General features: G+C 40.4%; 1 protein-coding gene across 1 annotated transcript in view; it reads left to right on the plus strand.

Annotated features, from left to right (window-relative positions):
• LOC101603424 overlaps positions 1-26844 on the plus strand; it is a 301585-nt gene that overhangs the window by 185562 nt on the left and 89179 nt on the right. Inside the window, exons 18-20 of the mRNA XM_045136372.1 lie at positions 15014-15241; positions 17274-17526; positions 25044-25207. Coding sequence (XP_044992307.1) covers positions 15014-15241; positions 17274-17526; positions 25044-25207 — 645 coding nt within the window. The remainder of the gene's footprint in view (positions 1-15013; positions 15242-17273; positions 17527-25043; positions 25208-26844) is intronic.

Consider the following 26844-nt stretch of genomic DNA (forward strand, 5'->3'; position numbering starts at 1 on the left):
ATACATTTAAATTATGCTTTATTTTGCTATTGTGTTCACAAAATCATATAATTATTAATATTATTGTTTTAATAGAATTATAAATGATTTCTTTTATATAATTAAAAATTAATAAAACTAAAATAAGTTTAATAAAATCATAGTTTGATTTTGACATTATGTTTATACTTCACATGTAGCTCTGCATATTATCTATGAACTGCTGAGTGATTATATCCAAGTGTATTAATCTAGAGACTGGAGGGTGAAGCGTTGTCAGTTCAAATCCTTCCCATCTCTTCTGTTGAACTCAGCCTCCCTGAGCAGTGCTGTGGGTCACTCGTTGATGTGGATGTAGACAGAAGGATGAAGTGAGACCTCGGATTTTTGTCAACATTTGTCTGTGATGTGTTCCTCCTCTATCTTCTTTTTCACCTTAATGAGCTGGATCTGCATTCGACTGCTACATGGTGATGTGAGACCCACAGTAGATTTGACATGCAATCTGCATCTTGCTCACTAGGTTGATATTAAGCCTGATCCACCATCAAAATCAGAGAGTTATAGTATATGCTACACTTGGCAATACTTTACTGTATTAATTACTTTCTTGATTTTGTGACAAAATACCTGACCAAAATCAGTTTAAGGGAGGAAGCGTTTATTTCAGTTTACAGCTCCAGATTACAGTTTGTCCCAGTGGGAAAGGTATGGGGGACGGAGCTTGAGGCAGCTGGTCTGGTTCAGTCCACAGTGAGGAAGCAGATAGGGATGAATGCTACTGCTCAGCCAGCTCTCTCCTTTTTACACAATCCAGGACCCCAGCCCATGGGGTAGTGCTGCCCATAGCTGAAGGAGGCTTTACACTTCAACAATCAAGATAATCTCTAACAGGCAGGACCACAGACTAGCCTAATCTATACAACCCCTCACAGGCGATTATAGACCCTATTAAGTTCACAATTACTATAAACTATCACAGTTACCAACTTTCGCTTATACTCATGTGAAAGGAGGAACCATCTTTCACCTGTTTTCAACATCTCTGGAGTTGTCAATCATTTGGACCTTTTTACTACTTCACACCTACATATCTGGTATTACACTCAATCCAAACTATGGTTCCAGAAAAGAAGCGAAGAAGAAACACCAATCTCATGTATGTGTGTGTGTATGCGTGTGTATATATATATAATTTCCTTTTGAGTGTAAATGCCTGGGACACTCATCGAATCACAAGAAACACAGGATGGTTTCTTCCCTGAACATGACTTTTTGGTCACCCATGACAGCAGATATAAAACCAGAAGCTAATTCTGGAGTTTGGTATTATTTATTTGGTTAGTGACCTCTCAACTTTGTAAAAATAAATAATGCTCCTTTGAAAGTGACACATGCCTTCTCAGGCCTTTGACTTGTTTTCTTTTGTCTTCATAATAACTTCAAGAGATAAACAGAATGGCTATCTAATTTTAGAGGCATATGAGATCCAGAAAATAGGTAACTTAAAAAAATACCATAAAGATTTTAACAAGGAGAGCCATAGTGCAAAGTGGGCCCTCAGCTGTCAAATGAATGGGCTCTGTCTGCCCTCCTTCAACTCCAGCTGTCTTCCCTGTCAGGATAGGTCCTGATGTCATATTATGGCTAAGCTATGATGCTCTCCTTGTTTTAGCTTTTTTAATACTTTCTGCTAATGTGTTGTCACACAGCTCATTGATGACATTTAGGAAGCTAACTGATTTTGTATTATTATTCCAATTACTTTTTTATTCTTTTTGAAAAATCATTTATTTGAGAGAGAGAGAGATTGGACATGCCAGATCCTCTTGTTACTACAAATAAACTCCAGGTGCATGTGTCACCTTGTGTGTCTGGCTTGTCATGGGTACTGGGGAATTGAACCAGGGTTCAAGTGCTTTTAATCACTAAGCCATCTCTCCAATGCCCCCCCCAAATCCATTTATTATTAAACCTTCTACCTTCAACCTTGCAGAAAGTATTTAGCTATTTTCATTCTGAAGTGTTTTAAACATAGCAGAATTAGGCCAGGAGAAGGCTAACAGGGCAAATGTTCTCCTTCCCACTGACAGATAAGCTGCAAAGACCAGGGGCTTCCTGAGGTCAGAAGGTAAGTTGCTTTAATAACTGGGACAAAACATACATTCCTGTGGGCGTGGTGGCACACGCCTTTAATCCCAGCACTCAGAAGGCAGAGGTAGAAGGATCACTGGGAGTTCAAGGCTACCCTGAGACTACATAGTGAATTCCAGGTCAGCCTGGGCAAGAACCTGACCCTACATCCAAAAAAAAAAAAAAAAAGAAAAAGAAAAAGAAAAAAAAAGGAAAGAAAGAATGAAAAATTATGCATTGCTGCTTTCAGCTCTGGTGTTGTTAGTTCTCATATTCTCATACGTCTTGATTTTCGTAGTGTATTGATTGGCCTTATATGTGTTCATCCCTACCTTTAAGAATGTTCTTGCCTAAGATTGGTGAGTTATGATCACAGCATGTGTCATTGCAGAGCTCTAAATAAAGTGTCACTTTCAAATGCAAAAATTAAAAATTAACGTTATCATCAGAACCACACAACCAGCATGGTGACCAAAAGATTTCGATTCTAGTAGTGAACTTGTTTAGCAGTTAGCTTTGGGTTTTCTTTGTACACATCCATTCGCGTCCCCTTCCCAAGCCTCCTCCTCCCATCTGGAGACTGTCATTGGAAGTAACATCCTAAAGAGTTTGGAAATCTCTTTGGACTCTGTCAATATACTTCAGCCGCTGTTTTCTCATTAGAACATTCCTAGTTTTGTGCCTCAGTGGGAAAGATCAATTATTTCAATGTCAGTAGTGGTAATATTACCCTTAAGATTTAGCAATTTTCAAAGATCTTTTAACTTAATTAGAGGCATTTGTTGTAAATTGAATTAAACCTGTTAAAAGTGCAATGTGTGATATTAAAGGTATAATACCAAAATTGGCTAAGGAGACATAATTTTCCAGTTTAAAAATGCTAGCATGGCACTAAAGTAGTGAAGTTTTGCTTTTGATCCGATTTTCTAAATGTTGAAAGTTTTTTATCCAGAATATTTTGGAAATTGCACATGTACATACACTTTTATAAAAATCAAATATTTCATATAAATACTTGAAACTGATCAAATGAAGGTAAATAGGAGTATCTTAATAATTGATAAAAATAAAGATGATCCCATATGTAACTGAGAAATGTGTAGTGTCTCTTTCCTTTTCTTCATGTATGTTCCACCTTCTCTGAAATATGATATCACAGTGGACTTACCACATGTCCCAGAAAGTCAAAATGTGTCACGATAGCACTACTGTGGACTTGTTAGGCTTTCTTTACCTAACATTTAGAAGGTTGTAATGGAAGTTACAAATTTCTTCAGCACTAAGCAAAGAAAATGGGATATGCAGTGTGAATATTGAAAAGGGTATGTTGCTTTTAATGTAGATCCACCATCCTAAGCAGATTTTAGTGTGGACTGAAACCATTTGAATAGTCATTTTACTTAAAAGTTGTATTTACTTAGCACTCACTGGTTCTGAGCACTGCAGCATGGATTTTTGACATAGGCAGGGTTGAGCATTGTAGTAGAAGCAGGTTCAACTCTGACTTGGGTTCTGTCTCTTAATAGCTACCTGATTTAAAGAAAGTAGCATGAATCTTCTTCCTTCTTAATTTCTCATTTAAAAAGTAGGTACAGAGCCTAAGAAATGGCTCAGCAGTTGAGTTACTTGACTGCAAATCCTAAGGACTCCAGTTTGATTTTTAGCACCTACATAAACATCTGCACAAGGTGGCACTTGCATTTGGAGTTGGTTTGCAGTGGCTGGAGTCCCCGACATGCCCATTCTCTCTATCTGCCTTTTCCTTTCTCTCACTCACAAATAAATAAATAAAATATATTTTTTAGAAGTGGGGACAGCAAAGCCCTCTAAGTTGACCTTCAAATTATTTTTCAAATATCTGTATTTATTTGCAAGGATGGGGGGCTGGCGGTGAAGAGAGAATGGTTGTACCAGGGTCTCTTGCCACTACAAACGAACTCCAGATGCATTGCCACTTTGTGCATCTGGCTTTATGTGGATAATGAGGAAACGAAGCCAGACTGTGGTGGCTTGATTCAAGTGTCTGCCATAAACATGCGTTCTGAATGCCAGGTTCCCAGCTTATGGCAATTTGGGAATTGAATCCTTCAGGGGGCCTTGTATTGTTGGGAGTGAACTTATGTGGGTGGTATAGCCAGCTTCCCTTTGCCAGTGTCTGGCACATTCTCCTGTTGCTGTTGTCTACTTGATGTTGGCCAGGAAGTAATGTCCACCCTCTGCTCAGGTGTCCATTTTCACTGCCATCATGGAGCTTCCCCTTGAGTCTTTAAGCCAAAAGAAACCCCTTTTCCCCACTGGCTGCTCTAGGTTGTGTGTTTTTGTCCAGCAATGCGAACCTGATTATAGCACAGACCACCACGCTTTATAAGCAAGCACCTTTAACCACTGAGCCATCTCCCCAGTCCTGACCTGAAAATTTTGAGAAAGTACCTAAAAAGCTTCTAATACATAATAACACTGGTTATCATATAACTATTATTGCCTATGTCCAAATTTCTCCTCTGAAATGCTTACCCATATACTAAGATGTTCAGGGAAGATGCTCAGGAGAGATGTTATCCAAGTAAAGTGAGTATGTTGCTATCAGCAAATGGGAGAATTATTTCAATGGATCCTTTAATTTATAGTGCTTAAGTGCTTACTGTAGACACAGCACATTCCATTGAAAAATAACATTTATATCTAAATGAGAGACCACCATTTTTATAGGTCTAATGTCATGCATATACCCTTTTGAAGGGTTATTGTTTCTTTTTTCTATTTTTTTAAGTAAAGTCTCACTGTATCCCAGGCCTATCTGGAACTTACTCTGCAGTTGCAGCTTGGCCTCAAACTCATGGTGAGCATCCTACCTCTGCTTCCTGAGTTCTGGAATTAAACGCAAATGCCACCATGCCCAGACAGGTTCTTGTTTTTTAATTGAGAACTTTAATATATGAATATATTACAATTTGTTCATATTCCCATCAGGTTATCTTCATGTGTCCCCTTTCCCTACTCCCATTACACTGAGGACCCTCCTTAGTAGAATTATTGGTAATCACTGCAGTATCTACTGCCTTCTCCCTTGAGGATGTTTTCAGGATATCAGTGAGAGAAGCACTCATATTTAATCCACCCTTCCTCTGGAATGTTTCCTGGGCCTTGGCAAATGAGATGGAGATGACGAGGCAGTCAGCTTTCTGGTCATTCTGATAGGTCTCCCTGGTATTGGTCACCATCTGTAAAAAGTACATTCTGTAACCAAGAATTGGTCAGAGAGGCCCAGGAAGTCTCCCAAACAACATAGGCCATTGCTACAGCATTTTTATACCCACAAAAATACATGCTAAGGCTGAACACACAGAGGCTATAGTCATGGGACATTGAGAGATCATGCTGGAGCTGAGATGGAGTCAGCTATGTGATGACTAGCACTTTTAGTTCTGGAAAGTTCTGTTAGCTGCTTTAGTCACTAGCAGTGGAAACAAGCAGTGGATCCTGCAAGCTACAAAATGAACCAGGCAGGCAAGATGTACACACTGGTGCAATAGTGGCACACAGGCTGTGGGGGTAACCAACTACACTGTGGTTGGATATGAGACCCACTCACTGGAAGGGAATTCATGCCTGGTGCAGAGACCCACGTTGGAAACCTGTGGTTTGGAAGGTCATAGACCCTAGAGAGAAATTTTCACTGTACTTTGGCTAAAAGGATTGGTCACGCCTATCCCAAAGTCTTCTAAATGTCTATGTCCGTCCCTTTGGAAGGGTTCTTATCACTGTGACTTTCGGCTTGCAGTTCCAGCAGTGCAACCTGTAACTGCACTCCCAGGAGCACCACTGGCAATGTGCCTCCTCCTCTTGAATGTGCCCTAAGCATTTCCTGTGAGCACCCCAATAGGACTTTCTCTCTCTGTCTCTCTCTATTTCTTCCTTCCTTCCTTACTCTCTTTCTTCTTTCTTTCTTTCTTTCTTTCTTTCTTTCTTTCTTTCTTTCTTTCTTTCTTTCTTTCTTTCTTTCTTTCTTTCTTTCTCCCTTTCTTTCTTCCCACTTTTCTCTTTCTCACACAAGGACTTTTTTCTAGTATGTCTGCCACATACTACCTTAGAAACACTTTGGAACCATTTTACTGTATGTTTTTATTTAGGCTCTCATATTCAGAAAGTTTCATATCCTGTCAATTTTAGTGAAATTTCTGCAACATCCACCTGTTTCTCTTTGTCTCGCTGCTTTTCTAATTTTCTTCAAAAAAGGCTACTGTTAGCACTTGGGCATGCTATGGGTTGAACTGCATATCCCAAAAGATGTGTTGATGTCTCGTTACTTTAGAATGTGACTTTTTTGGGAAATAGGGACAGTTAAGTGAGGTCATGATGGAGCAGAACAGGTGCTTAATCCAATGTGGCTGGTGTTCTGAGTATGAAGATGCAAATTTGGATAAAATGTAAAAAGACCCTTGGAGATTCCATAAGCTGACAGAGGCCTGTCACCTCCATTTCTGATCTTTAAACTCTAGAGCTATGAGAGAGTAAAGTCATTCTTTAGTATCCTTGGAAATTGGTGCCAAATCTTACGCAATACACAAAGTAAATACTCACATGTTCAAATGTCATATACAAATGCGGTAGTGGGGCTGGAAGAGATGGCTTAGTGGTTAAGGTGCTTGCCTGCAAAAGCTAAGGAGCCAGGTTTGACTCCCCAGATCCCACATAATCCAGACGCACAAAGTGACATATACAGACAGGGTCACATATGTGCACAAGGTAGCACATAGGTCTGGAGTTCAATTTCAGTGGCTAGAGGCCCTGGTGTGCCAATTCTCTCTCTTTCTCTTACTCTCACTCTCACCCTCTTTGATTAAAAAAAAAAAAAAAGATTTAAAAAATGCCATAGTGTTTCACAGAACCCGCATAAATACTCCTGTATCCTTTTATTATGAGTACATTTCTTAGTATTCCTATGACAATATTAAGTACCCGTCAATAGTTGCAGTATTATTTAGACAATATTAGCTACGTGTCAATAGTTACAGTATTATTTAGACAATATTAACTACACGTCAATAGTTACAGTATTGTTTAGACAATATTAACTACGTATCAATAGTTACAGTATTATTTAGACAATGATCACCAGCAAAACATTAAATCCATGTTCAAGACAGATGCAATTCTATAGTTTTTTATTTTTATTTGTTTATTTGAGAGACAGAGGGAAAGAGAAAAAGAGGCATAGAGAATGGACATGTCAGGGCCTCCAGCCACTGCAAATGAACTCCAGACGCGTGCACCCCCTTGTGCATCTGGCTTACTTGGGTGCTGGATGAGTTGAGCCTGGATCCCTTGGCTTTGCAGGCCAGCACTTTAACTGCTAAGCAATCTCTCCATCCCAGGACAGATGCAATTTTAAAAACATGGCTTTTTTTGTCCTTGTTCTATATTTTTAAGTTAGTATGTGGTCATGGGTTTCACAATGATGTTTTTGTATGTATTTATCATTGTTTTGTTCTTATTCCTCCCACAGTTTGCTCTTCATTATCTTTCATGTTCTGTCTTTCTGAGACCCCTTCTTTTTCCACAGTTTTTTTTTTATGTCGTCCATAGTTGAACCATGAATGTTAGGACTAATAATAGTAAATTTCAAAGTCACTCAAAAAGCCATATGAAATTATACAAGAGAATTAGTTACTAATTGTCTGTGAGTTTCTTGTACATTTCATGACAGTTCCTTTCCAACCTTTTGCTCAGTATTTCTTCCCCCCAGAAGAGAAGGCTTCTCTCATACAATCTGAGACGAGAAACCGTCCTGCACATTCTCAATAACTCTGGACCTTATCAAAGCAATTACCACACTAGGTCTTACCTTCATGCATCTTTCCACACTTTTTTTTTTAAAAAAAAAAAAACTTCCACACGCCTTGACATTGCTATTTTGTTTTCTTATTTTTATTTATTTATTTGAGAGTGACAGACAGAGAGAAAGAGGGAGAGAGAGAGAGAATGGGCGCGCCAGGGCCTCCAGCCACTGCAAACGAACTCCAGACGCGTGCGCCCCCTTGTGCATCTGGCTAACGTGGGACCTGGGGAACCGAGCCTCGAACCAGGGTCCTTAGGCTTCACAGGCAAGCGCTTAACCGCTAAGCCATCTCCCCAGCCCTTTCCACACTTTTTTGTCTCTATTGATAGACACAAAGTTCTGTAAATGGACATGCCCTCTATCCACGGATACTTAGAAACCTACTTTCCAGACATCCTATTGATGGCATCATAGGTTACATGCTCTGTGGGCAATATGGAGGTATACTTTTGCAATTCTGGACACCAGAAGTCTAACAGTATCTGCCAAAAATCAAAGTGTCAGTGGGGCTTAGTTCTTTTTGAAGGCTCCAGGGTGCTTTGTTCATTCTTTTTTCCATTTCTATAGTCAGCCTTCATCCTTAGTCATATAACTCCTCAGAAATTACAAATTCAGGCTAAGTATTTCCCATTCTGCTCACTGTATGGCTGCCCCCTTATTTTTCTCCTTTCCTTTTCTGTTGCTTACTTCCAATCATCTTTTTAAAAAAAATAATTATTTTATGTATTTGCAAGAAGTGAGAGATAAAGAAAAGAGAAACAGATGGCAATAATGGGCACACCAGGGCCTCCAGCCACTGCGAGTGAACTCTATATGTATGTGCCACTTTGTTCATCTGGCTTTATTTTACATGAGCACTGGGGTGTCACCCCTGGTCACTAAGCTTTGCAGGCAAGTGCCTTAACCACTCTCCAGCCCTGACTTCCAAACTTTAAGGATCATTATGATAACATAAGCCTCACCCAAAATAATCTGGAATGATCTCCTAATTTTAAACTACAACTTTAATTCCTTACACTCTTGTTTCCACCTTGCTGAATAATTTTACATAAACCCAGATTCCAAGGTTTAAGGCAGGAGATATTTCTAGAGGGTGTAATTCTGCCAAGGTCCCTGTCACAGAGTGTCACAGTGTATACATCCCATAATGATCTGTGGAAGGAGTGAAATGTGTCAATTCAACCAAATACTGCAAAAGAAGGAATAGTCCTTTTTGGTTGGAGTGAATGTTCTCACAATCTAGAACCTCTGGATTTTTGAATTTCTTAATAAGGTGACTGAGTACGTGAGACCAGTGTCTCCTCGTGGGAAGCCGGAGCGTGGGCTCAGAGCCCTCTGCTGCCCGGACAGCTCGCTCACCCACTCGGGAGCTACTTGTGCTTCTCGCATCATTCGAGAAAGAAGGGCGAGGGCTCATCCAACAGACCGCGAAGTGATCTTTAATCATTTCTTTGATATTTTCATTTTAGTTACAAAACTTCTCTGACTCTTTTTATATCTTCATTTCAATGGATTCCTGAAATGCTGAAGAATGTCTTCAAAAGTCTTAGAATCACAGCAGTATTTGTGCTTAAAAAAGAAAAAAAGAACTACTGTTGAATGGAATGTGGTGAAAAATAAGATATACTCAAATAAAATAATTACTTATTGGCACTCACAATTATTTTTAAAAGCTTAATTAAAAAAATGTTTCACGTGGACTATATTTGATTATACCAGAATAAGAGAATATGACAATTTCCTAGTTCTGTCTATTTGTGATAACTTTTACTTAAGCATTAGTCTGTCTGGTTGATAAGTAACAAGTATCTGCTATATACACGTACCTAGGATTGTTGTCCACTATAGCTTAATGATGCATTCCATGTTTTTTTTTCCTCCAAAGCAATTTTGGTCTTTTTAATACTATTATTATTATTATATTGATGGATCATAGAAATCTTCTTTGATTTCAAGTCTCTATAAGGACTAGGCATGCAAGGTGGATATATGGGTGTCATAAGAAATGTGGGTGAAGCTCAGAGAAACAGGTTTCATTTAATAGCTGGAGACTGGATGGCCTTCCTGTTCCTTTCAGCCTCTGGCGGCTCACCCGTAAGCAATGGAGGTGCCCATCTGCATGAAGCGAAGAATCACTGCCGGCCTCAATGTGATTTTTCAGTGATCTGTGTGCTCTATGGCTTCCTTCATAACCAACAAATCAATTCCCACTCTAGGTATTACATATCCCAGTGGAAGTGGCCATTTGTTATCCTTCTGATGGTCAGACTCTTTTCATACAACCAAGAAAGATTACGGTGGGAAAGGAAGAATGGCCAGGGACGTGAATGGGAATATTCCAAAAGGACGCTGCATTTTATAATGCTGTATGCATGTTTTCAAGAATAAAATGGAAGCTCCCCTGAAAGGCAGTTTTGAAACATGGAAGTAGAAATGTATGGAATGATATGTATTTTGAAAATGGTATCTGGAGAGGCAGTTGTGGGTGTAATTCCAACAAGTATACATTGAAATTTCAAGTGATTAAAATAAAGGAGTTGTCGTATGGGTATCATGTAGTTTTTCAACATATAAAATTTAAAACCCCCTTTTATCTAGCATTCCCTAGCACCACCCATTCTTGGTAATTTCCACCTTTGCATTTTTAATTGTTAAAATGAATTTTTAAGTGTCAAATGATAAACTTTTCCCAATTCTTTGAACCCATGTGGTTCAGTCACTGGTGTCAAACAAATATTGCATTGTATCCACCAGGAACAAGATGACTGGCGATTTTGCATGACATATAAGCAGGATCCAGTGAAACCTTAACGTTATTTTCCCAAAGTCAAACGTCTGACAAATAAACAACAGTCTGTGGGTGTTGGTGGGAAGTATCCCACTAAGGAAACTAACAGTGAAAATAGGACTTTAGAGTGGTTTCTGGGACAGGGACTGCAGTTGCTCACTCATCTATGCAGTGAAAAGAACAGTGGAAATTTCCAAAGGTCAACGATCTTTTCTGTTTTATATCATTTGAGATTTTTCAGTTCTCTCTCTCTCTCTCTCTCTCTCTCTCTCTCTCTCTCTCTCTCTCTCTCTGTGTGTGTGTGTGTGTGTGTATGTGTGTGTGTGTGTGTATACTGCACAATAGCCAATCTGCATTTGATTTCCCGTTTCTTTGAAGAGGAAAGCAGTGCCATGATAATTAACTGAAGAGGAGCTCATGTGCAGGATACTTTGCCTTAGCCATGTAGAAAATTCCGGGTTTCATTTAAGATGACAATAATGCAGTTGGGCATTCTGGGATCATTCTAGAAGAGACTTTGTCCCTGATGGTGTCTCTGCCTGTAAGCAAAGCCCTTTGGGAGTCTGTTTCCTGTCTAGATGCTCTTCATTTGTGCCATTGGAAAGCATGCTCAGGGTAGAGCCTGGTTCTTGGGGAGGTGACGGTCCACGTTGTCACAGCAAGCATCAAATGGGGGCTGTGGAAGTCATGCTCAGCTCCTGGTCAGTGCTGTGCAGGCCAAGGGACCACTGTGGAGGCTTGGTTTGTGGATGTTCTGTTCACAGGATCATGTTTTCACAAGTCATCTTGTCTTTCTTTGGCATCCTGTTCATCATATTTTGTCTTCAGAGGGTGATGACTCTTCTTCAGTAAATCATTAGAACATGTCCCTGGATTCCATTTCTGTTCTGTTCCCACCACTGTGTGGACGTGCAAGGGGTGAGCCAGTTGCAAAGTCACTGAGCTGTGCATTCTGGTACCAGCTTTCCCTCTGGAAGCATGAGTATCATGGGGACTATATTTGATGGGAGGAATTACTGATCCAGAAAATGTTTGTAAAATAGAATTAGGCAAGTGAACCTAGAAATTTGAAGCCTGGCTCTTGGGGAGATAAACTTAAGGTTTAATGAAACATGATATATGATAGGTGTGTTTGTATAGTCCAGAAGACACCATCCTTTTTTTTGTTTGTTTGTTTGTTTTGTTTTTGTTTTTCAAGGTAGGGTCTCACTCTGGTCCAGGCCGACCTGGAATTAACTTCTGTCATCTCAGGGTGGCTTTGAACTCATGGCAATCCTCCTACCTCTGCCTCCCGAGTGCTGGGATTAAAGCAGAAGACACCATCTTTATTAGAGACAGTGTTTCTCATTAGCTCGGAGCTCACCAATTAGGCTAGCATGGCTAACCTAACCAGTGAGCTCCCAGGATTCTCCCTCCTCGGCATCCCCAGTGCTGGGCCCGCAGGTGCCCGCCATCACCACATGTGACATCATACATGGATTCTAGGAATCAATCTGATCCTCATGCTTGGGTGGCCAGTGCTTTTCCAGCTGAGTGATCAACCCAACCCTCATGTTTATCTTTCTTTAGAAAGTAAAGGTTACACCATCATTTTCACAGTTTTTTTTTTTTACCTTTCTTAGGTTTGGTGAAAGCCCAGCCTGTTTCAGTGTCCCAGGGGTAGGTAGTGGGAGAAAAGGAAGTGGGATATGGAATGGAGTGTCTCCTTATCACTTCATGAGTGTGCCATAGTGATGGCTCCATCCAGTGTTTTCTCTTGGGAGTCAGCCTCGTGCTGGCCCTGATTGTGAATACCACTTCTCTCATCTTTATTTCCATGATAGGACACTCAGGCTTAGAGAGGATCTGTGGCAAGGCAGAGATCAGGTTTGTTATTTTATTTTTGTTTATTTGAGAGAGAGAGAAAGAATGAGAGAATGGGCCTGCCAGGCCATCTAGCCACTGCAGAAGAACTCCAGGTGCACATGCTACTTTGTGCATATGGGTCCTGGGGAATCGAACCGTAGTCCTTTGGCTTTGCAGGCAAGTGCCTTAACCACTAAGCCATCTCTCCAGCCTCAGGTTTGTTATTCTCCATGTTGTGACAGTTCTTCATTCTACCTATGCATATGTTTGGGGGTGTGATTTTTGTTTGAACTATTATTCCTAGATGGCCATTTAATCTTTTTCACAAGACCATTCTAATTTTAGAGACTTTGAAAAGAGACTTCTGTTAATCCCAAATAGAGAGGAATCTTAAGGTGAAGCAGTTACTTCTTTCGTATGTAGCTTCAACAGAAACTGTCTACATTAAGTAATAAAAGAATACATATGGGCTAGAGAAATTGCTCAGTGGTTAAGGCACCTGCCTAAAATGCTTAATGACCCTAGTTTGATTTCCTAGTACCCACATAAAACCAGATGCCCTGGTACTCCTATTCTCTCCCTTTCTCCCCTCTCCTTGCAAATAAATGAATAAAAATATAAAATGAACACTTAACTTCTGAATTCCCGTTCAAGTAGTTTTAGTGATGTACAAGCATATCACTAGTTTTGAACACAAAATAGTTGATCTTTAACAAGTTACTTGCAGTTAAATTAATCTTACAGAGCTGGGCGTAGTGGCTTGTACCTTTAATCCCAGTTCCCTGGAGGCAGAGGTAGGAGGGGCGCCATGAGTTCGAAGCAACCCTGAGACTACATAGAGAATTCTAGGCAAGCCTGGCCTAGAGTGAGACCCTACCTTGGAAAAAACACAACCAAAGAAATTAATCTTAACAAGGAGTGATGTGATGGGTGAGTGAGATAGAAGGAAAATTTACATTAGGTTTTACATTTTTTTCTAAAATGTAGTTTATGGTTTTTAAAATAATATTTTTGTTTATTTATTTAAGAGAGAAAGGCAGAGGGGGAAAGGGAGAGGGAAAAATATGAATGGGCATGCCAAGGCCTCTATCTGTTGCAAATGAACTCCAGACACTTGTGCCCCATTGTGCACCTGGCTTTATGTGGATAATCAAACCTGAGTCCTTTGGCTTTGCGGGCAAGCACTTTAGTTGCTAAGCCATCTCCCAGTCCCAAGTTTACTGTTTTAATAATTCATTTTCATGTTTTATAAACCTCTGTAAAATTACAATATGGTATACAAGACATAAAATGTATATCTTCTCAACAACCTTTAATGAAGACACACGTATGCCATGGCTCATATGTAGAGGTCAGAGGTCAACCAGAGTGTTTTCCCTCTCGTTCGCCCTTGTTGAAGCAGGAGCTCTCAGACTTCCCTACTGTTTACCCCAGACTAGTGGCCTGTGCATTTCCAGGGGATTGTCTTTTGCTCCAGTCTCACTGTTGTCATGGTGGGGTACAGATGCTCATTCCCCAATGTGCCCCGTTGTTTTACCTGGTTCTAGGAATTCACACTCAGATCTTCATGCTTACATGACAAGCACTTTACCCATCAGGCCATGTTCCCAGCCCCTGAATTGCCATCTTAAGTGTATAGTTTAGTTGCATGCATATTCACAAGACCGCACAACCAATCTACAGAACATTTTGATCTTGCAAAACTCAAATGCTGTATCCATTGTACAGACAGGGCAGATTGATCCTCTCAATAGCCGGCAGCCACCATTCACTTTTGTGTTCCTGTAACTTTAGGTACATATAAACTCACCATATAAGTAGAATCTTACATTATTTATCCAGTTTTGACTGGATTGTTTTCCTTCCTGTCTGAAAGACTCATTCATGTTGTAGCATGTGTCAGAACCTCACTGCATTACAGCACAGTTTGTGGCTTCATTCATCAATATATTGTTCCCGTGTGTTGGCTGTTATAAAGAAGGTTGCTGTGAGTATGGATGCAGTGAATCACTTCTGTGGTCTGATTTCCATTCTCTGGAAATATAGATATTCAGCTATTTGGAACTGGGGTTTCTGGATTATATGGTAATGCTGTTTTTAATTTCAGGGTCACACACCAATCACACAGTTTTCCATAATGGGTGCACTGTTTGTACATTCCCATTAGCAGTTCCCAAGGGTCACAAATTCATACTCTTATCAATGCTCCTTATTTTCTAGGTGTGGGTCCATTTGGTTGTGGTTTTGATTTGCATCTCCCTTATTTATCCCTGTTTCTTTTTGTTCTACATTTGTCATCCATGATAGCAACAAGAAACTTTTGAGCTCACAGTGTTTGACAATTCAATGTCTTCCTTATTATTGTCAGCATATTTCTCTTGTAGCATGTTGTGAGCCCAGAACTTGACCATTATATTTTTTGTTTGCAGCTGTTCTTCTTCCGCGGCTGTGACCAGAGGCAGTGGGTCTGGGGAGCTCTTCAAGCATCTTTATTTTGCCTGGGTGTCGTTTTCTTCCGGGCTTGAATTAGCACAGTGGAAGAGCCAGGGCTTTTGGTACCTCATTCTGCTGATGACATCTCTCTGGTTCCTGCGGCTCTATCTGCATTACCTGGGCCAGTGGCTGTTCCTTCAGGCCATTTCAACCCCAGTTACAAAGTGAGTGCTTTCCCCTGAAAGTCAAAGAGATGAATTTTCATCTTGATAGAACAAATAAGTGCAAAATACCTCTACCGTCCATTTACTGGAAGACCTAAAATGCAGGTATCATTTGAACAGACAAAAATTGCCTTTATCTGGGAGCAAGAACTTTTATTACAGTTACAGTCTCATCTTAAGCTGGGTTCTGTATATATAAATACATAACTGGCATATCAATATTTATTTAACATTTAGCCGATTCAAATATGTCCTAATATTTGAGCAGGATCCAAAAAGGAGTTTAACAACCATGTTTTATTCTATTTTTATTTTATCAGAATGACTTAGGCTGAGAGTGTTTTAGAAGCAATGCAAGTCTGATTTATTACCCTTACTCAGAAAAGCAAAGATTGCTTCTTCTACAAAATGATTGAATTCACACAATTACAAACTCAAGCCCAGGCAGCTTTCTAGGCCATTGTCCTGTGGGGGAGGGGGGAGATGATACTTTAAAGGTTATTGTTCCATAAGCTGGATTCCTTGGACACTAGACAGACAGATAGATCACAGTACAAGTAGCATTCATTTTATCAAATGGAGATGGTGCAGATAAAAGTACAGATGTATCGATAGTTTCCACTAAGGTGATTATTAAGAATTTAAGACATTTATGAAAAGGAATACATGTAAGTGCATATACGCAATATAGTATTCAATACTGTTTTGACATTGCATTACTAATATGGGTATATGTTATAGACATCACAATTTATATAGACCAAGTAACTATATTTTCAGAAGAAATTTTTATAAGGATATTTGCTATCCTTAATCTCTTCTCCTTCTCCCTCCATACCTCCTTGCCTGCCTTCCATTCACCATTTCTAAAGCATAAATGACAAATGTTGCAGGCAAAAAAGTTAAATGTTACAGGCTTGGGTTGATTACATTTTTATTTTCAACTATTTTATTCTTCAATAGAAAAGGAAGCCTTGTTTTTATTAGTTAATTCAATGAGACTGTGAAAAAATAATCTTGACAGCACAGTTTAGCTCATTTTGTAAGCAACACAGGACCTAAAATACTATACCACTAGTTTTTCTTTATCATCTCAGTCTGCAGTTTGGAATCATACTATGGCTCTGTGACATATCTTGGCTGTGACATTTAACACTTATCATTAATTTTGCCCTTACTATGTTAGTACTGGCTAAGAAGTGTACGTATATTCTTTTATTTGATATTCACAGCAACTCACAAACTCAGCACAAAGCTTCCTTTGAAGAAAAAGTCAAGAAGCAGTTAGTGTGGAGAACTTTTCAATGCAATATGGGCAGCAATGATGGCTGCCCCTACAGGCTGACTGGTGATGCGGTTTTACATAGACTGCAGTTCTAGGGAGAGAGAGCGTATCTGGAGTTCAATTCCCACTTTGTACCTGCTGCCAAATCAAGGCACAAGACGACTTGAGTCACAGGCTGAATTGGATTGAACCTGTAGGACTTTATCTGGTTCCAAGTTTGTTGCTAAGAAATTACACTTGTTAATAAAGATGGTGTTGTGTTATTGGAAACTATGGTCCAGCCAGAGAAAGCATAATAAAAATTAATCAGCTTCACTAAATTTGTGTGGAATTTAGATCTATTTCTTATTTCTATTAGACATTGACTCATTGGGAAGTCCACTAATTATTTTGCATTTAGGATTTGCTGCCAGTAAGTCCTGTGCACTACTGAGAATCTCTTAATTTGTCAACTGCAGTGCCAAGTGGCTCAAACTGACACACTTTCTGTGCTCAGATAATGTCTGTGTTCTTTCATGAGAACAATGTACCAGGTAGAAGGTAGAATTGTCTTTTTTTTTTTTTTCAAGTGTGGAATGAGCTGGGACGCTAGTGGGACCCAAAATGGATGAAGACTTCTGAAATTCAATTTTGGGTGCTCGTATGTTTCAAGTTTTCTATATTTTTTTAAAAAAAGAAAACATAATTCTTTAAACAGTTTTGCTTTTAACTCTTTCTATTTGCATGTCTCTGCTTGTTTCCCCACAGATTCCATTTTCACCCCCACACCGTTGATCTCTGTTACCCAACTTCTTCACTCCTTGCTGGCGAGGAGCTGGCTGTGATTGTGGTGGGGCCTTTAATGCTGAACGCAGTCATATTTCTTTTGCTTCTGATCAGATGGGGCTGTCAGCTACTGTTTTCCTCTAGCCTGGATGCCTTGTCAAAACTCATCATTACGATGGGACTATGGACAGTTCTGGACCCATTGGCAGTGTTTATAGTGGATATTTTCCTGGGGGTAAGTCAAATAAAATAATCAGGATATGAGTCCTTGACACAGAATTCATCTTTAGTGCAGAGCTCTGTTGACATGGGATGTTTCTGTAATGATGAACATTCAGTATTTATCTCCAACTGAAGTTATTGAGACTTCCCTCATGAAAAATCATGGATGTCTCATATAATCATTTTAAATGTAAAATTTAGCTATCTTAAACACTTGCAAAACAAGTAGCATATCATATAGAAGGTAATATCTGAATTAGCAATTGCATTTTCAAATGTATTACAAATGAACTTTATTTTACTAAGACATTAGTAATTTATTTAAGACTGAAGATTTTCATAAGCAAACATTCCAACTAAGTAGTTCCTTTAGTGCAGCTTTTGATCTGGTTTAAATGGAATGCACTTCTGCAATCAATATACTAAAGAATACAAATTTCTCCAACATTCCGAAGTAATAATCTCTTGAAATTCATCCCAGCAGCATTTATTTGGATTTTTGTGACAATCATGAAGAGACAGACGTAATGCCTTTCTACATTACAATGCTGTGTTGCAATGCTGAGTGATTTTGGATGACGTGATAAATACACGGTGGCATATATAAACAGTGGTGACAATGACGCAATGACTCTTTCTGGAAAAAGGCTCTGTTTTTAAGCATCCTTATGAGATTTATTTGTTGGATATTTACATGACTTGACCTTGTGGGGCATATAGTCTTTACACTTTACAGTTGGAAGGAATTGGCATGTGGAATTTGTCCATTTTGTCCAAGAATATACCAGGAATGCACACTGTAGCTCGGAGCAGGACCAGAGTTCTGACTTCTCAGGCTGCACTCTCTTCTTTCATGTCAAAATCTCCCCTTCAAACTTTGAGTCAGTATAATGTTCTGTGAACTTAACTATGTGCTGCCCCTGAAAATGATTACTCAATTGAGAAATATATTTCATCTGATAAAGAATTTGAAGACTGTAAATTAGTACAAAATTGATGTGGATATCACTGTGAATTTATTGCTACATAGAAATCTCTAGTTGCGTATAATTTGCAAGGCTTGCACTTTCCTGGCACATGCTACTAGATGATGCTTTTTTTTTTTTTTTTTTCTTCTAGTGCTGAGGTTTGAACCCAGGGCCTTTCACAGGCTAAGCAAGCTCCTCACAGCTGCATTCCATCCCACCACTGGCTCTAGTGTTACTTTATTATTATTGTTGGTGTCCTTCCTTCCTTCCTTCCTTCCTTCCTTCCTTCCTTCCTTCCTTCCTTCCTTCCTTCCTTTCTTTCTTTCTTTCTTTGCAAAAGAGAGTGAGGGAGAGAGAGAATGGGCATGCCAGGGCCTCCAGCCACTGCAAATGAACTCCAGATGCATGTGCCTCCTTGTGCATCTGGCTTATGTGAGTCCTGGGGAATTGAACCGGTGTCCTTTAGCTTTTCAGGCAAATGACTTAATCGCCAAGCCATCTCTCTAGCCCAAACTAGTGGTTCTTAAACTTTATTGTGCAGTAGAGCTTATTTCAGGTCTTAGTGAAACCACCATTGCTGGACGCGCCTCATGGCTTCTTCTTCCATCAGTGTATTGAAGGACTCTGGCTTGTGCTTCTAACAAGTCCACAGATAACACTGACGCTATGGTCAGAGGCCACAGTTTGAGAACCTCTGACAGAGCTACATCAAGAGCTCTAAAGAACAGACTGGCGGGAGCCAAGAATGCCAAGACAGCGTGGGCCATACAAGCTCATCATGCCCAGGTCTCACTGGAGTACCTTTGACTCCCCTGCCTGCTTAACCATGACCCTCAGACTATCTAGGGACTTTATCAAAGTTTCATTTAAGTTGTTCAAAGTTTTATATTAGATTGTCACTGCATAATTTAAGATATTGGCCATAAATGTGATATTTCAAGCCAAAACATACTTTAATTTGGAATAAAAAAAATTAACCAACTTTAATATGAAAAAAGGAAGGAAAATCTAATTTAACAAATTTTTGTATCTAGACCTGGCCATAAAATACAGCCTGAAGCAAGGGAGCAGGTGGATATTATAAATTAATCCATATGATCAAATATTCATTTATAAAGTCTTCTTAAATTATGCATTGATATTCCACATGCCATATGGAAAGAGAAGTTTCTTAGTCCATGTGCATGTATTTATACTCCAGTGTCCTAAGTGGATCATCACCATGTTTTTGTTGTTGTTGTTATTTGTTTGTTTTCTTGTTTGTATTTAGTTTAGTTTTGTTTTGTTTTTCGAGATAGGATCTCACTCTAACCCAGGCTGACCTGGCACTCAGGCGATTGTCCCATAACTCACTGCAATGCCCCTACCTTTCTGTCTCCGGACATGGCGGTTTTGACACACTCTGAGAATTGTGTCTGAAATTCCTTCTACTGTCAATCATGTGCTGTTAGAACTAACGAGCAAAGCTCAGGTTATGCTGAGTTCCTGGGGACACCCGGGTGTAGGAGGAGGCGCTCCAGGCCAGCACAGCCAGCTCCCCCATGTCTTCTCTCAGGCCACAACATGCTGTGGCAGCCCACCTCAAACCTTAATGCATTTGCAAGTCTCTGGGTATTTTTCGAGAACGCTCACATTGAATCAGCAGGAAGGGCCTCAGATTCCACATTCCTTCTAGTTCCACAGTTCCTAGGTAAAGCCGAAAATACTGACTCTCTGAACCACATGGTGAACAGCAAGGGTCAGGAGACAGGATTACCAGGGAAACCCTTCCCACTCCTCTGCCATTGTTTTCTAACGGGGCCTACTACTGTTTTGAACTCCTGGGGTCCCTGAAACTTTTTATCCACTAGTAGATTTTGAGATTTCATATGAGAATTCTGACTGCTTAAATAACCATTTCTAGAAAAGCTAAGAGTTTGACAAGTGCAACTGTTGATACTCTATCGACCATTTGACATTATTAAAATAAACCCAGAACAGTGCGCACAAGGGAGGCCACAACTATCTCCAGGTTTCAGCCCCGCTGATAGAGACGGGAGCTAATGCCAAGGAAAGCTCATGGTGTTTTGCAGACAGTCTTCTTTTTTCCTGTGCCAGTTGACTTTGCTTTCTGAAACCTCAGTACCATTGGTCACCTTGATGACTGGCAAGGAGGAAGAGGGATCCCTTTGAGCCAGAGTGATTTCTATTCTCTCTTCCAGTTCTTTTAACCCTCAGGATTACTCATTCTTATTCTGAATGGATTGAGCTGGAGCCAGGTGGATTCTGCCCAGATTCTTACTTCTGTCAGTCTTCAGGCTAGTGAGGGGGAGAGTGCTGTCGAGGCTTGTTAAGCAGGAGATGTAGAGATGCCTGCTGCATTCAGTAAGGCCATGCTCCATGGCACAGCACAGTTCCTCCCAGGGGCCTAATGTCAAGCAGGCACAGTCCTGGCTCAGCCTACTGCAATGCCACAGGGGAAGCCTCATGTGGGGAAGGGGCAGTTGCCCCTGACAACCTTCTGGGATTTCCTCAGAGCGATGACTCCACAACTTAATGACCAGTCCATTCTGTCTTACACAGTTGAATAAGTAGGCAAACATCATGGATTCTGAGACCTCTGATGGAGTCTGGGGATAAGCAGTGCCAGCCTCAAAACCAGTTCTCAGGCCATCGCCTGCAGAAGCTGACAGGAACTTGATGCCCTTAAGTGCACTCAGCACCTGCGTCTCTTCCCACTTGAAAAACAAGGCCATAGGTTCATTCCAAGTATCTCCACACAAGAACTCTCCACTTGTAATACACCAACTTTCACCACAGAGGAGATCTACTTTTGCTCTCCTACTAAAACAATAAATAAATTTCTGTAAAGTTGTATACAATCCGCAGACTGCCCAAAACTTGTGTGAACTTGTGTAAATACAGTGGAACATGCTAACACATGCTGTGTTGCTTTGAGAACAACCAGAAGTTTGGGAGTCAGTGGTTTGAAGCCAAGACTTGGGCTCATGGAGGTAGCTCGGCGCTGGAGCACTGGTTTCTCTTGTCTGAGTCTTTGGATTCAATCCCAAATTGCAGAATCAGCAAATGGTTAATCAATCGACCATCGGTCAATCAGTGTTTTGAAAGACAGTTCTCAAGGGTCCAGTGGAATTAACCTCACCTAGGAACTTAGACATGCAAAAATCGCATGAATCAGGTGAGCCCCCAGGCGAGATACTCCTGAATTTACTGAGCTTCGCTGCTCTGGGTTCACTTTGTTGCTGCCAACCTACAAAAATAAGTGGCAAGTGGGATGCTTTGAAGCCAGAACATTGACTGATACTAAGGCTTTACAAGTCTGGCCATGAATGTCCAGTAGTATGGAATACTACAAGCATGTTGAATGCAAAAGAATTATTCCTCTGGATTTGTGTGAAATGATGGGCACCTGTAATCCAGGCTACTCAAGAGGCTGACACAGGAAGATTGCTTGAACCACAGAGTTCATGCCCAGCCTGGGAAGCATTGTAAAATAGTAAAATAGTCTCAAAATAATTCTTTCTCCCCATAATCACTACTATTAATTTGAAAAACTAGAGGATGGACTTGCTATTGAATCATTTCATTGATCAGTACATGATTGCTAGCTACAACCTTTCTGCATAAGAACTTTACAGCACAAATACAGGATTTTATAACAAAAGCATGGCATTATTGCTCAATATTGGTATTAAGATAAGAATAATATGTAAAAATGAAAGGCAACTGTGTGGTGGCTTATAATTGTTGTACCAGTACTCATGAGGAGTACTGCAGGAGGATTGCTGCGATTGTGAGTTGAGCTGGTTTACATACTATATTCTGGACCACCCTAACAATATGAAACACTGTCTCAATAACTATTTTAAAAGTCCAAGTAATGAAAGAATAAAGATCAAACAAAGGAAGAATGCAAACATTGCCACTCCGCAATAATTCCAATGACTCCCTGTCTTACTTCAGCTTGTGAAATTATTACAGAACTGCCAGAACTGGATAATTTATTATGGACTGAAGTCCTCTGTCTCCATTTCTGTGATCTGAGAAGTTCATGACTGAGTGTGGGACATCTGTGAGACCATTCTGCCTGTGGCATCCTATGGTAGAAGACAAAGGGAGGGTGAAAGAAGGCAAGAGATCTTTCATTCTTGTCAATCATTCATTCCTCGTGACCAGATATCCACCCACCCCATACACTCTGCCTCCAAACACTGACGTTTTTGTCACAGCGACAGAAAGCTATCACATCTTTTATGCCCTTTTTTCTACTCAGTATTCCTTCTTGTAATATCTTCTTTTGTTATGTCATATATTACTTAATTTTATTCTGTTTTTTTTTCTTTGCATTGTTGGTGATTTGACATAAGGCCTTGAGCATGTTAGTCAAGTTCTCTACTACTGAGCCACATCCAGTCTTCTTTTCTACTTTCTATTTTTGAGGTAGAGTTTCATGAGGTTGCCCAGGCTGCCCTTGAACTGAACTCTCTAGTCCTGGCTGGTTTTGAACTTGTCATGCTTCTGCTTCAGCCTCCCGAGTAGCTGGGCTCAGGGTTGAGACACTTGGCTCTTCTGTATCATGGAATATTAAGTAGATACTATCAACGACAAGGACACCCATACAGGTAAAAGAGAGCCCCAGGAGGGAAATTCTCTTGTCTAACTTTCTTCTTTCTTTCTTTTTTTCTTTTTTCTTTTTATTTATTTTTATTTTCGAGGTAGGGTCTCACTCTAGCCCAGGCTGACCTGGAATTAATTCTGTAGTCTCAGGGTGGCCTTGAATTCACTGTGATCCTCCTACCTCTGCCTCCTGAGTGCTGGGATTAAAGGCATGCACCACCACGCCCGGAAAACTTTCTTATTTCTTATCTTCTTAGCTGAAACATTCCAGTTAGTATTTAGTAGGCATGGTCAAATCAGTGACCAGCCTCTGTTGTCAGGGTAGATGAGCCAAACATGCATCACCTTGTGATGTTGCTTCATAATGAATAATCTATGTGCTCTTTTATTAAAATATTTTATTTAGGGCTTGTGAGATGGCCTAGCGGTTAAGGCACTTGCCTATAAAGCCAAAGGACCTTGGCTCGATTCCTCAGGACCCATGTAAGACAGATGCACAGGTGGTTCATGCACCTGAAGTTCCTTTGCAGTGGCTGGAAGCCCTGGTGCACCCATTCTCTCTCTCTCTCTTTCACTCTGCCTCTTTCCCTCTCTAAATAAATGAATAAAATATTTAACATTTTTAAAAATTTTAAAAATTTATTTAATATTTTAAATATTTTATTGATTTATTTGAGAGAGAATGGGTACACCAGGGCCTCCAGCCACTACAAAAGAACTCTAGATGCATGTACCACCTCGTACATGTGGCTTACATGGGTACTGGGAAATTGACCCTTAGGCTTTGCAGGCAAGTGCTTAATCAGCAAGCCATCTCTCAGGTCCCAGAACACTGTATTTCTTCATGACGGCAGACAGGTCAGGCCTAGGAGGGGAGCTGTGTGCGATGTTCTTGCTCAGAACACTAGCCATACGCAGCAGGGCCGCTCCCTGCCAGGTAGACCAACACATCCAAGAGCATAAACATAAAACCTTTGGGGTGGTAAAGAAATGGGACTTGAGAGTTGAAACATCTGAATTCTACTCATTGCCCAATTACTGAGGGATTTCTTTGGTATGGGAAAAGTACAAATTAACTTGTCTAGTCTACTATTTTCTTTGACACATATGTGATTTGGATTAGCTACTTTTTTAAGGTATATTTATATAATTGTCACTTTAAAAGCAAAAGAAATGATTCTCCCTCCTGTCTTAAAACAAATGCCTTCCGTTATGTTTGCACTCTGTAACAGCATGACATCATGAGCATCGAAGTTAAAGGATGTCCATGTTTAATAAGCTCCAGCTCCCACTGCTGTGCTTCAGGCCCTTTGCACAGACTCGATGAATTACATATTTATCTCAGAAGACCTCATTACCTTGCATTTATTTGTAACCTACTACAGAGCGTTTTTCCTCTTCTCAAATAAGGAGTTGTTTTTAAATTAACTGAATGTAAACTTTGGTTTTCAAGCTCACATTAAATGCCCTGATAACTTTTTTATAAGTTTCTAAAATAAGCCTCTCTTTCATGCACAGCAGAAATTAAATTCCTATCAAATCTCCTTCAGAAATAAAGAAATCTTTCCAGCATCATATTTAATGTCTTCATATCTTGTGCTCATTAAGTTCGCAAGTTAATAGCACATAAATAAAACATGCCTTTTACTTCATGAATTGCATGTTGAGTGTGTGCATTTTAAAGACTTAGAAGGGAATGAGAAGAAACCGGTACACCAAGCATGCCAAGCCCAGCCTGGTTTCTTTTTCTTTGCATAGCTGAAGGTCTGCCATTTGGGGCATTTAGAAGATTTAATTTAGGAACACAGTGTGATGTCATTGAGCCTATATGTCTTAAAATTGCTGTAGCCTGATGCTCACCATCATCACCCTCACTAATCTTAAACTTGCTGTAGCCTGATGCTCAGCATCATCACCCTCACTAATCTGTGCCTTATTTTGTCAGCGGTTTACACGTAGTGAGGAGGCGCCCACCGCAGATGCAGCCAAGCTCTACTGGCTCTTCGTGAACATCCAGCAGCCGCCCATTCTTGGTGCTGTGATCACAGTGGGCGTGTACGTCCTTCTGTCCATCATCACCTCCTTGATTGTGTATCTGTACTGTCTCAGGTAAGGAGCGCCCACAACCCATCCTTCAGAGTGTTCGGTTTCCACACTCAACGATCACGTGTGAATATGGGGTGAAAGCTGAGATGTCTGATCTATCTGTCTTGAGTAGAAATATCCCTGATTGGGTCCGATGTTTGTCATGACAAGCAGCAAAGGCATGACTTGGTTTTTGGAGAAGTATCCACTCCTCAGTGGCGCGTGTTAACTTTGCATGAATCATTTACACTGTGTCTCCAAATCATAGGCAGCAGAATCAAAGAGCAATCCCCTGAGATGCATTCTGGGGCATTTCCTAAGAAATGTGTCATCAATTCTCTTTCACTCCCCCTTACAACCTGTTTTTTTCCTCCCTCATCCCCTCTGCTGCCATGTTCAGTAACAAAAGAATCAAAACCCAGCTTTGATTCTGAGGAACAGAGGGTGTGATTCTGCTAGGTCATGAATTTATCAAGCAAGAAGTGTGTGTGGGTGTGTGTGGGTGTGGCAGTGGGAGCGGGAGAGGGAAAGGCCTGAGAAGGAATGAAATGGACATGTCACCTGCTGCTTATTTTTCTAGCTGACTGTGTGGACGCTGCTCAGTTGCATGACCAGCTCCAGAGCCTCTTGTCAGGCCATTGAGGTGTCTATTTTGGCATCTGTTACCTGTGCTTTGGTTCTTAGACCCATGCACTGATAAGAAGACTAATGCCATGAACTCACTGCTTTGATTTCTCCTAGACTTACTATTTGAAGTCTTAGGAGTAAATTCTTTCTTTTTAAAAATATACTTTTATTTATTTACAAATGGAGAGAGAAGAGAGACAGATAGAATGGGTGTGCCAGGGCCTCCAGCCACTGTACACGGACTCCAGATGCATGTGCTACTTTGTGCGTCCGGATTTACATGGGTACTAGGGAATCAAACTCAGGTTCTTAGGCTCTGAAGGCAAGTGCCTTAACCACTGAGCCATCTCCCCAGCCCAGGCATTAGTCTTTAATCTGTTTGGCACTGACTGTCGGGCAATGGTTTGAGATAAAGATTCAGTTTCGCACCTTCACTAGTGGGTATCCAATCTCTCCAACACTATTCACCAAAGAGACCATCGCTTTACCCATGTGTATTCTTGACATCTGTGCTATATATATGCTGACCACATGTATGTGGGGTCATTTTCTCTCTTCTATTGAATTGATACATCTATTTTAATTTTATTTATTTATTTAAGAGGGAGAGAGTGAGAGGCAGATATGTATTTATTTATTTATTTAAGAGAGAACAGGTACTTCAGGGCCTCCAGCCACTGCAAACAAACTCCAGATGCATGTGCTCCTTGTGCATCTGGCTTACGTGGGTCTTGCAGAATCAAGCCATGATTCTTTGGCTTTGCAAGCAAATGCTTTAACTAAGCCATCTCTCCAGCCCCCAAGAGGCAAATATATAGAGAGAACGGGTATGACAAGGCCTCCAGCCTCTGGAAACAATCTCCAGATGCGTGTGCCATCAGGGGGATCTGGTTTAGGTAGGTACTGGGTTCTCAGCCGCTGTGCACCTCACCAGCCTCATGTCCATCTTTATGCTGGTAGCAGGCTGTTTTAGTCACTACAGCTTTGTAATATAAACTATGAAACCCACATACATGCATGCACACATATATACA

Source organism: Jaculus jaculus, chromosome 17, assembly GCF_020740685.1.
Source record: "Jaculus jaculus isolate mJacJac1 chromosome 17, mJacJac1.mat.Y.cur, whole genome shotgun sequence".
NCBI classification, from domain to species: domain Eukaryota; kingdom Metazoa; phylum Chordata; class Mammalia; order Rodentia; family Dipodidae; genus Jaculus; species Jaculus jaculus.